The sequence below is a fragment of the Cydia amplana genome, chromosome 22 (assembly GCF_948474715.1).
Source record: "Cydia amplana chromosome 22, ilCydAmpl1.1, whole genome shotgun sequence".
NCBI classification, from domain to species: domain Eukaryota; kingdom Metazoa; phylum Arthropoda; class Insecta; order Lepidoptera; family Tortricidae; genus Cydia; species Cydia amplana.
Genome location: NC_086090.1, coordinates 10,922,960 through 10,938,078, shown reverse-complemented (window position 1 = coordinate 10,938,078; position 15,119 = coordinate 10,922,960). Strand labels below are relative to the sequence as shown.

General features: G+C 40.7%; 1 protein-coding gene across 1 annotated transcript in view; it reads left to right on the top strand.

The window, feature by feature from the left end:
- Nucleotides 1-15,119, top strand: part of LOC134658287 (fibulin-2-like) — a 44,040-nt gene that overhangs the window by 19,966 nt on the left and 8,955 nt on the right. Inside the window, exons 13-24 of the mRNA XM_063513889.1 lie at nucleotides 152-280; nucleotides 423-566; nucleotides 767-920; nucleotides 1,298-1,902; nucleotides 2,399-2,620; nucleotides 3,016-3,117; nucleotides 3,651-3,827; nucleotides 4,162-4,302; nucleotides 5,498-5,655; nucleotides 11,463-11,558; nucleotides 12,491-12,618; nucleotides 13,576-13,715. Coding sequence (XP_063369959.1) covers nucleotides 152-280; nucleotides 423-566; nucleotides 767-920; nucleotides 1,298-1,902; nucleotides 2,399-2,620; nucleotides 3,016-3,117; nucleotides 3,651-3,827; nucleotides 4,162-4,302; nucleotides 5,498-5,655; nucleotides 11,463-11,558; nucleotides 12,491-12,618; nucleotides 13,576-13,715 — 2,196 coding nt within the window. The remainder of the gene's footprint in view (nucleotides 1-151; nucleotides 281-422; nucleotides 567-766; nucleotides 921-1,297; nucleotides 1,903-2,398; nucleotides 2,621-3,015; nucleotides 3,118-3,650; nucleotides 3,828-4,161; nucleotides 4,303-5,497; nucleotides 5,656-11,462; nucleotides 11,559-12,490; nucleotides 12,619-13,575; nucleotides 13,716-15,119) is intronic.

Here is a 15,119-nt window from a genome sequence, read left to right as displayed (position 1 = left end):
TGAATTTAGCGGAGACAAAATTATGCAATTGTAAGAGGCACATGCCTCTGTTTGGCTTTTGCACATTTGACCGATAGAAAAAAAAATAATGAAACTTACCAATAGTCACCCTGGCAACGAGTGTACTTAGCAGGATATCTTTATTTTCCAGATATCGATGAATGTTTGGAAGGCACCCATCTCTGCGACCAGTACCAAACCTGTCACAACACCAACGGGAGTCACGACTGCAGATGCAAGCAGGGCTTCGAAGCTGATTTGCTGACTGGAGCATGCGTTGGTAAGAACAATGTAAACCTTATAATTATCATTGAGATAAGGTTTAGGTTCCTGTGCCTGTGTCGTAGATTTGAGAAATTATTGATTTTCCGGAAAGCGCGTGCCTTCACTTGGTCCTGATTGAACGTTACTTTCTGTTTCAGATGTTAACGAATGTGCGACTGAAAGCCACGACTGCGTGCCTCAGTCGCAGCGCTGTGACAACACTGTGGGATCTTATCTATGCATCCGAATCACATCCTGTGGTACAGGCTACATTCTTCAACATTCCACGGGACAATGCGAAGGTACAAACAGCAACACTCTTTAACTGTCTATCGGCGTTTTGTAATAAGGTCCACTCATGGACAGTTAAAAGTGTGGGGGATGATACACATCCTAAACTAAATGTTCAGCAACATTACTTGCTTATATTGCACCACAAGTGCATCCCTCAGTTGCCTTTTGACGACATTATGACAACCTGTTTTCTTCTTTTTCTTCCAAGATATAAACGAGTGCGCGCTCGGCCAGGACGACTGCAAGCGGCTCGGGCCCAACTTCAAGTGTGTGAATATCCCTGGATCCTTCCGGTGCTCCCGGGTCCTACCCAGCACCACCACCACTACGCTTAACCCGGATTATGAATATTATTACGATTCGTGAGTTCAAATAATGTCTAATTTAGTTCGAATCAATATTTATTCGTCAACACTACTCTAATAATTCTATGAATAATTAGTCACAACCTCTCCATACCACCTCCCGTGGAATGTAGATACAGTCATCTGCAAGCTAAGTTGCTCTTCTAAGGCCGCAAAAATATGTGACACGCTCTTATGGCTTTACAAATAAGGTCGTCCTTCGTTGTGTAACATATTATTGCAGGTGACTGTACCCACGTTTCATAACGGATGCTAGTAATATCGCCTATTATATATATTAAACTCTTGATGGCAATAATCTAAATGTATATATCTCAATTTAAATGGTACCTATATCTGTTTCATTGTAGATAATAATAAAAAATTGTTTACAGCGACGATGAAGAAATCAACGGGACTCTACCAGAAACGAGCAGTGCAAAACCAGAACCATCCACCCCTAAACGAGAACCTATACCAACCAGTCCACCTCCACCTACAACCTCATCAACAACCACAGAAACGAGATCAGAGCGCCATGAAGACAACTTCGTCTTCACAGACAAGGACCCGGACACTAGAGACTTCAACTTCGGACCATTACCCACAACATCTACCTATTACGAAACCAGTCAAGAACCAGAGAAACCACAGCCTAAAGAAGAAAGACCACAAGAACCAGAGAAACCACAGCCTAAAGAAGAAAGACCACAACAACCAGAACCTAAACCTGAAGAAAGGGTCAATGAACCACGACCTGATCTAGTTGAACTACCAATTGCTTTACCACCAGAAGTTAGGATGCCACCAACTAGTCCTAAAATAGTATTTGTTAATAAGAAAGATGAGGAAACGGCGACAGTAGCGGCCGAGAGGAGACAGGATGGATCAGTCTTTGTCGATACATCTAACTTGCCTGAAGGGGAGTGGACCAAGATCAACGCGAAGCCGATTCAGTGCCCGATTGGGTTTGAGCTGGATACATTTGGAGCTTGTTTTGGTAAGTTTTAAATCTGACATATTCAAAATACCAATAATTTTATTTGTAGAAGTTAATGGTGAGTTAGTATCAGTATGGTGGTTTCTGGCAAAGTAAAATTGTGTTTTTTTTCTGTAGCTTTTTGTGTAACAATAAATGAAAGTGTCAATGTATAACAGGGCCTAAAATAAATGCAACCGAACTCGGGATTTTTAGGTAAAAGGTGCTGACATTTGTCAAGGCACTGACGTTCTAGAAAAATACACAGAAATACTTAAAAAATCAATACTGGAGCGTTTAAAAGTTACTTATAGGACTTATAGGATTTCAACATCCTCTGTTGATATTGATAAGGTATATTGGGGTAATTCCGGAAATTTCACGAAAATCATTTAAAAATCACTCATATTCCGTTGTAATACCCGTAAGAACTCCTTTTCGGCACTATCCGCAACTATTTTAGTGTTTTTTCCTTTACGCTATTATGCTTGAAGTTTATTATTTACCTATCTTCCAGACATCGACGAATGCGCGACCAACCGCCATATCTGCACCAGCTTCGAGACCTGCCGCAACACCATGGGGGCCTACGTGTGCGAGTGCAACGAGGGTTACAGGAGAGACCTGATCACCGGCATGTGCGTGCCCATACCTACCACCCCACCACTCACCACTCCGCCAACGCCAGCCACTACTCAGAGTACGACCTTGGCTCCGACTAAAGCTACTACATCAAAGAGTAAGAACAGTCTTCTTTCTTCGACTTTTGAAATATCAGGCTAAGCTGAGGTGGTCCAAATTTTTATTCACGCAGCAGAACCGTGGCCCAAAAGCCATGTCATGATGATATTGATATTGACTGATTCATTGATATTCAAAGTTCAAATATACTTTATTCATGTAGGCCTAGCAACAAGCTGAATAGTAGCTACTTATTACATATAATTATATTATCTTAAGCTAATTTTCAGAGCAATTTATTGATGTAAATATATTGACAAAAATATAGAACTACAGGAAATGTATTAGGTATACCTATTAATCGATATTCATCCTCTCTGGTAATAAGGTGAATGCTTACAAGAGGCAAAGTTAAAATTTTCTTTGTATGTATATTATTGAACTTATTCGCAGATGATTATTGGGGCTCCCGTCGTAAGTTGCCGCGGCCATTCCGACCCCGGATTAGGTGTGATGTGGGCTACCACCTCAATCCTACCACGGACCAGTGTGAAGGTAAGCCCAAATAGCAATAATATAATAAGAGATTGAAAGTTTATCATCATCATATTCATAGCGTTGCCCCGGCTTTTCTCGGTTTGCTCGGGAAAGCGACTACTATCTGGGGCCCGTTTCTCAAAAGCTTGTAACTTGTAATACAAGTGGAAGTCCTTTCTAATAAAGGCTGTCAAAAAGTGACATCCGCGTATATTACGCCTTTTTTGGGGATGAGTCTGGCGTTCCTCACGATGTTTTCCGTGCCCGCGGCTCTTACCACGGCTGTGTTTCTCGGAACTTAAGTAATTTTTCAGGGAAGGAAAATATTGTAAGGAAATCCTATCCTAATCCCAATTACGCCTAGATCCCCTTTTGGGTTAAGGTCGGATGTCTGTCGCTTTCGTAAAAATTTCAATTAGTTTGCTGATCCCAGCGAGCCTCGATAAATGCTAGGAAGATGATGATACATATCGTCGTCTATGCATATCTTGTTCTATAGGACTCTGTCGACTTGAGTCAGAATGTATTATAGTATTTATTATGTGTTCAAGACGTGAACGAGTGCGTGAACGGTCAGGCCAACTGCGCCGCCGTGGAGATCTGCGTGAACACAGAGGGCGGGTACCGGTGCGACTGTCCACCAAACTGGGTGCTGGATGCGACGCGCCACCGATGCGTACCTGCCAGGAACGTGCATGGGTTCCCGCATGGGTACGGGAATGAGCCAGGTGAATTTGCTAATAAATACAAACACTTGGTTTCTTGGGTTGCGAGACTTGAAATCAGTAAAAGGTAATTTCTAACTCATCCTTACCAATCTTACCATATCAGCCAGAGCCCGTACCATGAGTCACTGACATTGTCAAAACTGACATATACGCTATCGAGAACGTAATTTACTTTCTATACATCTCGTTCGCACTAATATGCGAGTACGAGCGAGATGTATAGAAAGTAAATTACATTCTCGATGGCGTTTATGTCAGTGCCAAACTGATGGTAGCCGTACAGGTATGCTACCTTGAAATCAGCCAACATACTAAGTAGTTAGCCTATTTTCAGAATATCAACCTCCTATCGAGTTGGATCCTCCGGCGAATAAAGGCACAAAGTACGTGAAGCCCATAGTGACTGACCTGGGTAACCGGCGGAAGGTCGAGTGCCAATGGGGCTACAGGCTGGGAATGGACAATATTTGCGAAGGTGAGTTTTAGAACCGATCAGGAACTGTAAGAGATACCATGTGGCATGTGGCCTAAAATAGAATTAATAAAAAAGCGGCCAAGTGCGAGTCGGACTCGCCCATGAAGGGTTCCGTATTTAGGCGATTTATGACGTATTAAAAAAAAACTACTTACTAGATCTCGTTCAAACCAATTTTCGGTGGAAGTTTACACGGTAATGTACATCATATATTTTTTTTAGTTTTATCATTCTGTTATTTTAGAAGTTACAGGGGGGGGGGACACACATTTTACCACTTTGGAAATGTCTCTCGCGCAAACTACTCAGTTTAGAAAAAAATGATATTAGAAACCTCAATATCATTTTTGAAGACCTATCGATAGATACCCCACACGTATAGGTTTGATGAAAAAAAAAATTTTGAGTTTCAGTTCTAAGTATAGGGAACCCCAAAAATTTATTGTTTTTTTTCTATTTTTGTGTGAAAATCTTAATGCGGTTCACAGAATACATCTACTTATCAAGTTTCAACAGTATAGTTCTTATAGTTTCGGAGAAAAGTGACTGTGACATACACGGACAGACGAACAGACAGACAGACAGACATGACGAATCTATAAGGGTTCCGTTTTTTGCCATTTGGCTACGGAACCCTAAAAACATTGATACTTCACGCGAATCAAGAGGTGGCTCCTGTGCGGTTACCCTCTACGGTTCATCGTTCACACACACCACCTATGTAATGGCTGGTGGTCACATACACCACCTACTTATGCTTGGAAACTTTGGAACTGACTTCTTTGGAAACTTCGAAGCTTCAAGTTGCATTTATAACTTTATTTGTCTATTCTCGACCATGGCCAACGATTAAGACGGCAGACGCCACACCACTGACATGGCGATTTCCTCGAATATGAGATCATAACCCTGTTCAGCAACGTGGCGTCCGTGCACTGTACCATGCGTTGCACGGTATTCAGGCGGCCTAGCCAAGGTGACAATCGCTATCGCTTCGCCATCGAATCGCTTTGTGTCTCTCTATCACTCTTCCTTATTAGTGTGACAGTGACAGTTGCGTTTCGTTCGCTACGGAGCGTTAGCGATTGGCATGTTGTCTACGGAGCCAGGATGTTTTTACACCAATCGAAAAATGGATGTGAATGGTCAATGACCATAATTATAATAATTTTAATAAAAATTTAATTAATTCCAGATGTCAACGAATGCGCGACTGGGGAAGCAAAGTGTGGACCAATGCAGTACTGCACCAATCTGCCAGGCGGATACCAGTGCAGTTGCCCTAAAGGGCACAGACTTGCTGGCGATCATGAGTGTGCTGATGTAGACGAGTGTGCTTTAGCTGGTAACCAGGTAGGTAACCAATCTGGTGGTCTACCTTCTTCTTTTTAGAAGCTTTTATTTAACTTGTCCTGTTAGTGTGGGTCAAATCTTGGAAGCTAAATTTGACCCACTTCCCGATATCCGATTGAGCGCAATTTTTGCATACATAGGTATGTAAATCGGATGGCAATAAATATTATGATATGGAGCTGATCTGATGATGGAGACTGGAGGTGGCCATGGGAACTTTGTGATAAAACGCAAACTAATTGTGTTTGTGGTTGTTAGTTGTTCTGATGAGCATTATTTGCCTATGGAAAGTAAAGTACATTCAACGATAAAAGCTTGTACAACCAAAAAACATTTTTGCCGATAACTTCTTTAGTTCCTCTTCTATCGAAGTTTGGATAACGAGTGCTAATGCTAGAACTGAACTAGTCATAAATGTTTTTCAACCACGAGTGTTTTCTTGGACCAGAATTCCTGGCATTAAAAAAACAGTTGAATCATCAGCCGTAGGATTTGCCATTTACTGATAGGTGATCTACCAGGTGTCATGTGGTACTTAATCTTTGTTGGCGGTCCCATATTGGGATACCCTCCTCCAATTGAGGGGGGATTTCAATCTTTTCGAGGCAGAGGTGTAGGGTTGGAGCCGGTGTAGCTTTATTTCATTTATTTATTTCTTACTGATACTGATACTGATACTGATACTAGGGGTAACTCCAGCCAGCAGATCCTGCAGCAAGGACTAGGAAGAGGAGACTACAGGGGGGAGGCGAAGTTGAGGCAAATAGTCCTGTAAGCTCGTATGACTCTGCTGATTCAACCTAAGCGGCATCGAGTCAGTGGAGGTGTCAGCGTCACCTCACACCGGCTAAGCCTCAAATGCGAAATCAAACAAAGTACGCGCGCAAACCAGCTTATTACACAACAACCCCTGCCACCCCTCCGTAGGCGCCCGCAGCCTGCCCGAGACACCGGAGCACCCAGTAGATAGGACTGGAGTGTAGGGTTTGCAGTCAGGATAGTAGGAGAGACGGGAAATTTTGAGCCGACCCGAATACAGGCATCGTGAAGTCAGCATGGGGTAGATAGATACTATACTTGGTGTGTAATAAATACTTGGTTGTGAGGGAATATGACTGCTTTTTCTTCCTGTCTTCTTCATGTCTTCTTCTTCATCTTGTCTTTATTACGTAATCTCTGATCTAATCAAAGCGTGCTAGGTCACTTGGGGCTCCGTATTAGATATCCTACCGCTAGTGCCGCCACCGTTTTCCGTTTCCTCTGGCTCTGATTCCGTGTCCGTTTCCGGTTGTTTGTATATTTTTTTTTTTATACTTGTTTTTTTTAGGCTGCTTCTGTTTTCAGATATGTACTCCAAATAGGATCGGGGTCGGTTAGTAAGTATAGTGTCGAATGTCGTTAAGTGAGTCCTCCCACGTATATATCGGGCGTCCCTCCTTCCTCTCTTTCTCTTTATATTCCAGAGCTGCGTGGAGTGCTGCGTTTTCTTGCGATACTGAAGAAGGCAGGTAGTGGTCATTAAGTTTCTTGATCGACGACCAAGTATGTGCTTGCGTAGCGTACGGTGAGCTTCGGTAAGGTGGACGAAGGATTTTGTCCTGTTGTATAAGTGTAGTGTAGCACAGGTAGCGCAGCTTGTAGATATAGGAATTTCTAGGGGGACCTTTTTTTTCCCAGGAGGCACGAGTAAGTAATATCTACCGGTTGGTATAATGGTTGACGTTTGTTATATTATTACTCAGTAGGCACAAAAAGAAAATCACAACTTGCGAGGTCCTTTACTTTATATAAAATAATAATAAAGATAGATAGTAGTTTAATCACGCTAGGACATACAAAACTGGATTTTAGCACTGCACAACACAGACACTTCTAACACAATAAAACCGCAAAAACACAGAGTTTGCACATCAGCATATTACATATTTACTTCGGGCATGAGAAAATTGCACTATCACTTTGATTAAAAAAAACACAAACGAAACAATTCAATAAAAATTACAGAAATATATATTAATAGAGTTTCACTTGAATTGATTGTTAAACCTGAATATTATTTGGTAGTTAGGGCTAAAGACCCATGACACCCTCTTCCCGTTCCGGTATCTTAACTTCATATTTCTCAATGCAAATATTCCATTTACGGTTATACTTGGTAAGTATCTCTTAGTTTGCAATTCATATATCGACGATATAAATATATAAAACAATTGTATGGTATTATTTTGAAGTCTCTACCCGTACCTGTTACATTCCTTCAATTCCTCGCGCCCCGGCGTGGTCGTGGTGAAAGTAGCCGTGCCTCGTACCCTTTTTTTTTTTGGCATTTATTGCAACTGCACATGTTGTGATGGGCTGTAAGACCCTTGAAGCCGGATAGTATAAAAAATAATTCTGAAGCGGTGCCCGCCATTACTTCTGCGGGCCTTTGTATTTTGATTCGTTTCTTTGAGCCGACTGTCTTGCGTATTTTGCTCGCCTTTTACAACCCTTTACAATCGCCCAGTATGTCTCGCTGTACATTGAAATCAGTGGGTTCCGTAAGAGGTCCCTTCTTTCCCTTTTTAAGCTACACCCACCTACAGGCATAGGCATCTTTCTTACTCAATTACCTCTATCCTAACCCAGTCCAGTTGTTAGGAATAAAATAAAGTTGCCGCTATAGGTATACAGTAGGCACATGAGACCGCCACGACATTATCTGAAGTAACAACTTCCACCAACCAAACTCGTGCGAAGGAAAAAAAAATTGTGTACAAGCAGCGTCCCTCGTGAGTCGTGACGCATGTTAATTTAAAACAAATTTGGAATGGTATTGTAACGACGAAATTAACATAGAGTTCGTTTTATCAACTTGCATCTTTCGGTACTTATACTAGTATGTAGTTGCCTGTTTTGGGGCAAGATTGAAGGTAATCGTCTACATTTGCTCGTAAAGAGACAGCAACATACAGGTACTCAACATAGTTCAAGTATTGCTTGTACTGCTACCCTGCTTAAAACAGACAATGCAATTATACAGAGATTCAATCCACATGAGCATGTTATTTGGAGGTAAAATGGAAATCTCTCACCAGGTAACTCGTACACATGTCTCGACTTCGCTGAGGTTTACTTCGGCGTATGCGCAGTGATTTTACACATTTTAAAATAATAAAAAATACGTTAAACCGGCATTTCTCGGGATGAGATATTTTAATAGTAATGAATAGAATCATAGAATCGAAACCGAAACACACAAAACGCGCGCGGTCATTTATATACAAAAAAAAAGGCACAGTCCGGCCCGGCCCGCACATCTGGCGACAAAATGGTATAGCGTACACCCTTGTAAAACACCCCGGGACGCGTCCGACCTCGGTGACGGTCAAAACAAAACTCGCTTTATTTCATTTATTTATTTCTTTAACAATAATACATTGTGTTAGAAAACTTATGAACTAATTACATGCTTATAATTTAATTAAACTTAGTATGATGGGACATGTCAGCAAATAAATAAATTTCAAATAATAATTTAAACAATGAATAACAAGTCACAAGTAAAAATAAAATAATATAATGTCAAATATAAAACGTTGAAAACTCATAATTTTTAATACTACGTACAATTAAATAAATATTTGATAACATGTCAATTCATACAAAAACAAAATACTTAACTTAACGAACCACATGTCAAAATTAAATTAAATAGATTCATTGTTGTATTGGAAAAACTCTTCGACTGAATAAAAACATTTTGCTAGCAAAAATGACCTTAATTTATTTTTAAATATGAATGGGTTAGAAACTGCTTTGAGTTCTGTGGGTAGCCTATTAAAAACTTTGATAGCCTGGTACCGAGCACAGTACTCCGTGACCTTTAGCTTTGGTGTAAAGGGGCGGTTCAGGTTTTTTGTCCTAGTTGCCAGTCTGATCGCCCGAGCCTCTACAGTTTCACTACTTGTCAGAGATTTTACTAAGTCCGTACAGAGTATCATAATATAAAGGCATGGTACAGTTAGAATTTCTAATTTGGCGAACAAGTCTTTACATGAAACCCACTGAGGTATACGCATGATTATTCTTATTGCTCGCTTTTGAATTATGAAAGCCCTTTTTATATTGTAACTATACGTTGCCCCCCAAAATTTAATGCTGTATCTGAGTTTCGAGTCAACTAAAGCGTAATATACAGTTTTCAATCGATCTATTCCGATGATATCTCTTAAATTTCTCAGAGCGAAGCAGGCAGAACTAATAGTGTTTTCGATTTGATTCAATTCCTGTTTCCAGTTAAGAGAAGAATCAATTTCTATCCCTAAAAACCGGACAACCTCAACGGAACGTAGAGTGTCGTCGCCATAGACTAGTTCTAGAATATCCTTATTTTTAGGATCACTCTTAAACTGGACGACACTTGTTTTCTCCGTATTTAATTTCAAATTGTTATCTCTGAACCACTTATGGAAAACCGAAAGAGCCGTTTTAATATTATTTTTAAGTTCAACTTCGTTACTTGCACTGATAATAGCATTTGTGTCATCAGCAAATATCACCACGTTTAAATTACTAAGCGAGTTCTGTACGTATTTTATGACGTCATTAATAAATATAATAAAGAGAATAGGACCTAAAATAGATCCTTGTGGGACCCCTCTAGTAATTGTGGTAATTTTTGACTTGAAGACTTTGTCTTGTCCCTCATCTATGTTTCTGATTTCTACATACTGTTTTCTGTTCTGTAAATAATTTCTAAGTATTTGAAGATTTTTTCCCCTTACTTCGTAGTATTCTAACTTTCTTAAGAGAATTTTATGGTCCACTGTATCGAAAGCGGAGCTCAAATCTAGGAAGAGACCCGCTACTTTTTTTCCATTGTTGAGGTACTGTACTACGTCGTTAAGTAAAGTATCTATTGCATCCGTAGTACCAATATTTCTTTGGTATCCGAATTGTCTAGGATTTATTACATTGTGTTTATTTAGGTGTGTACTGAGCCTTTTTTTGATCACTTTCTCGAATAATTTTGACATAACCGGTAATAAAGAAATCGGTCGATAATTTTTTGGATCATTCTTAGCATGTTTTTTATAAACTGGAAGAATTTTTGCAACTTTGAGTTGATCGGGAAAGCAGCCTAGTTCATAGCATTTATTAAAGAAGTATGCTAACGGGCCCGCTAGTAAATCAATATTTTCCTTGTAAATTGTAATCGGCATTTCATCATGGCCACAAGATTTTTTATTTTTCATGGAAGAAACAAGGCTTACAATTTCTGCAGGTGTTACCGCCCACCACTTCATGTCATTGTAACTTGTATTTATATTACTCCTAACCATTCCAAGTGCATTGCTACAGTCACCTACACTAGCGTTCTTGCCGTGATCAAACTTGCTCGAAAAAATGTCTGCAACTTCCTTTGAGTTACAAATTACTTTGTTGTCTACAACTAGCTGTATTGATTTTTTATTAGTCTTCTTAATCTTATTTCTACATTTATTGACCAATTTCCAAATACATTTGACGTTCATAAGCGCATTGTAAAATGCCTACATGAAAAATAATCTTTACAGTACATATGGGGTTACTTTTCCGCACTAGTGCGTAAAATAGCACTTTTCGTGCATATGTCGAAACTTTAAAGTGCCATAGGTACTGTAAAACGTTGTTCGATACACGTGCGAATAGGTAATTCGCAACTCATGTCGATTTAAAACACTCCCTTCGGTCGTGTTTTAATTTATCGCCACTCGTTTCGAATTTCCTCTTTTTCGCACTTGTATCGAAAATAACTATTATCTTTATGTTTGTTTTTGTTTCAGTCGATATGCTCCCAAAATGCCAACTGCGTGAATACAGTTGGCTCGTACCAGTGTCAGTGCCACACAGGGTTCAGATCAGCACCCGCCAATGATAAGGTAACCTTATTCAATACTTTACGGTACCGCTATCACCTGAAATAATAAAATAAATATAAATAAATTTATTTATTTATATTATAAATTTCAATAAATATTCAATTCAATTCAATTCAATATTTTATTTCGGTCCATGTCCATATGTTACACAATGAATTCCGCAAAAATATATTCAATTTAATTTAAGAGCTGGGCTCTTGTCGGTGCAGCGTGATGAAGTTGTCTCCACTTTGGTAGATCCGAAGCCAGCCCTTTAGTGTCCTGGTGTGCAAAAATATATGACACGATCTTATTTTGTAAAGCCAGCATAAGAGCGTGTCACATAGGTACTTACTTTTGCGGCCACCAAAGAGTAACTAACAGGTGACTTTACTTCTTGTATTTTTTCTTGTACTCTTGTCTTTCGCAGCAGCTTTCAAAAAAGCAGTGGTGGCCGAGTGGATATGACGTCCGACTTTCAATCCGGAGGTCGCGGGTTCAAATCCTGGATCGTACCAATGAGTCTTTCGGAACTTATGTACGAAATATCATTTGATATTTACCACTAACTTGTCGGTGAAGGAAAACATCGTGAGGAAACCTGCATACATCTGCGAAGAAATTCAAAGGTGTATGTGAAGTCCCCAATCCGCATTGGGCTAGCGCGGGGACTATAGCCCGAGCCCTCTCGCGCATGAGAGGAGGCCTGTGCCCAGCAGTGGGACGTATATAGGCTCAAATTATTATTATTATTATCTTGTCTTTCGAGTAAAATGATTAAGTATCACTACACCTTATAAAACAAAGTCCCCGGCCGCGTCTGTCTGATGAAGGTTTAGTTGTATAATTTGTTAAGGTTTTGTGTAACCTGTACGAAGCCGGGGCGGGTCGCTAGTATTTTATAAGAGTAAATGGAAAATTTAGCTTTTCTTAAAAAGTCCGTTGTTTCTCAGGTGTGTGTCGACGTGGACGAGTGTTCCGAGTCTCCAGTAGGCTCTCTATGTGAACAACGCTGCAACAACGTGTGGGGCGACTACAAATGCTCCTGCCATCGCGGGTACAGACTGAATAAAGACAACAGGTAGGCACCAGGGATGTTGCGGATGCAGATTTTTTGACATCCGCGGATGCGGATGCGGATGCGGATTTTTAAAGGCTCTTATCCGCGGATGCGGATGCGGATGCGGATGTCAAGATTAGCTACTTAGAAAACGTCAAATATTAAATTTTTAGTATCTTTTTATTAAAAAAAACCAAACGTTTAGTATTTGAGCAAGAATATAGGTGCGTTATATTTAATAAACAGTAACTTCGCCGACTTTTCTGGATCTAGACGATTTCGTTATAGGTAATGACGAAATTACCTAGCACTTACGCCGCCGCTAAGACGTTCCTGTACCGACTTGTTCGACATCCGCATCCGCTTAAGCTCCGCATCGATTTTATGCGGATGCGGATGCGGATGTTGAAAATAATGCGGATGTTCCGCGGTTGCGGATGCGGATGCGGATGTTCGCAATATCCCTGGTAGGCACATACCTCAGGCCCCTCCCCCTACTAGATGGTGTTCTCAAATTACGGCACCTATGCAATTAAAACTACACGAGGCTATGCGCTTGGCGGGGAACAGAACCCTATGGAAGTACCTGGATTTCAACAGAAGGACATGACACGATCCTCAGTATTGAGGGACCGACTGATAATGAGGTTTTAAGTACACTATGTCATACTTGCAGAATATAGATGCAGGCGCCTATGTTGTCGGCATACTCGTACCTATTGTCATTGTCATTATAAAATTCCGCGTCACTTTATAACTTCCAATAACTTTAGGTGGTTGCACACAGTAGGCTTTTCCTTGTCAGAATTTACTTCGGAAATTTTTCTCAGTAAATTGGACTAAATAGTAATCAATAAAAGTACAAATATAAAATCCACTAAATCCATCCATTAAATTCCCTTTTAGAATACGCAAGTTCCGTAAAACTTTAACTACCGTAATAATGGGCCAATATCAACCCATCAACCTGATTTACAGGACGTGTTCCGACGTAGACGAATGCACAGAATACAAGTCCAAGATCCTCTGCATCGGACGATGCATGAACGAGCCTGGCAGCTATAGGTGCACGTGCCCGGCGGGCTACAGACTCTCTGAAGACAAGAGGAGCTGTGTTGGTAAGTCCGCAATTGTCATCCGGCATCTATCCGTCAAAACCATCAGTAACCAGACTGTTGGTCAACCACATCACATCACACACCACATCTATTAGGCGACGTAGACGAATGCACAGAATACAAGTCCAAGATCCTCTGCATTGGACGCTGCGTGAACGAGCCTGGCAGCTATAGGTGCACGTGCCCGGCGGGCTACAGACTGTCTGAAGACAAGAGGAGCTGTGTTGGTATGTCTGTAATAATAGTCATCCGCCATCTATATATAACCATCAAAACCATCCGTCGCCTGACTAAAGATAACGGCCCGTCAGTTAAACGCAAAAGGTGACAGTTCCGAACAACTGACAGGCCGGTATCGTCCGGTGGACTGGTAATCAGTGGGCCCCTTTAGACAACTAACCGGTGTTGTGAATAACGCTTATTTTTAGGCTTAAAGACGTGCCCTCAAGACTCGTAAGTCTTGAAGACTCGACTATATTTGAGAATTGTATTTATTTATTTTACGCGTATGGATGTAAGAAATCGTCTTTGCCGCCTTTGAGGCGTTAAGTCTCGAGAGTCTTAAGGGTTCGAGTCTTTAAGTCTCAAAATGAGCGTTATTCACAACACTACAACTAACACATCCGTTATTGTCTATTAGCCATCCGCGACATCTATGTATTAGCCATCATCCGGAGTCCTGAATGAGTAATTTTTCATCCAAAATTCAGAGTTGAGGATACATTACACTATGACAAATCCAGAAGCATAAATCCAGGGTCTTTCGTATCGGATATTGCGTGAACGAACCCAGGTTCCTACTGCCAGCAGTTACCAGATCGTGTTCCCGACGGACAGGCAAAACAGTATCTCAAGACTGTAACATGGCAAACCTGCATAGTGCAGCCACCGCGCGCACTGGCCGGTTGTAAAATAAAAACTAAGCCATTCGCCCGTCTTTTGTTTTTTCTCATCAATATTCAATTGGAATTCTGTTGCAAATTGCACAACTTTGATTTTATTTATTAAATGAGACTCGATGCTTATGATTTGTACTAAAAACTATATACGAAGGCTGCCACTAATGCAGGTAATATTTGTATAATTGTATATATAGTATTAAGTTTCTGTTTATGTTTAAATTAAACCTAATCCAAGTCTTATTTGTACGTCACTGGTTTCCTGTAACGAAATGAGGCTTGGGTTAGGTTCCGACCCGACGTCTAAGAACGTACGATTGTTGCAGCCTTTACTTCTGCCTTAAAACTGAAGAGGTACTTATTACTGTTGCTGTTTCTTTTGATGGATATTTGCTGCTGAAGTTTTTCTCTGCGTGGACCTTGCTGATGCGGTAGCACCCGCGGCCAGAATTGATCGTTTGGTTCGACAAAGATCGGGATGCAAGAACGTTAAGGCCAGTGACGA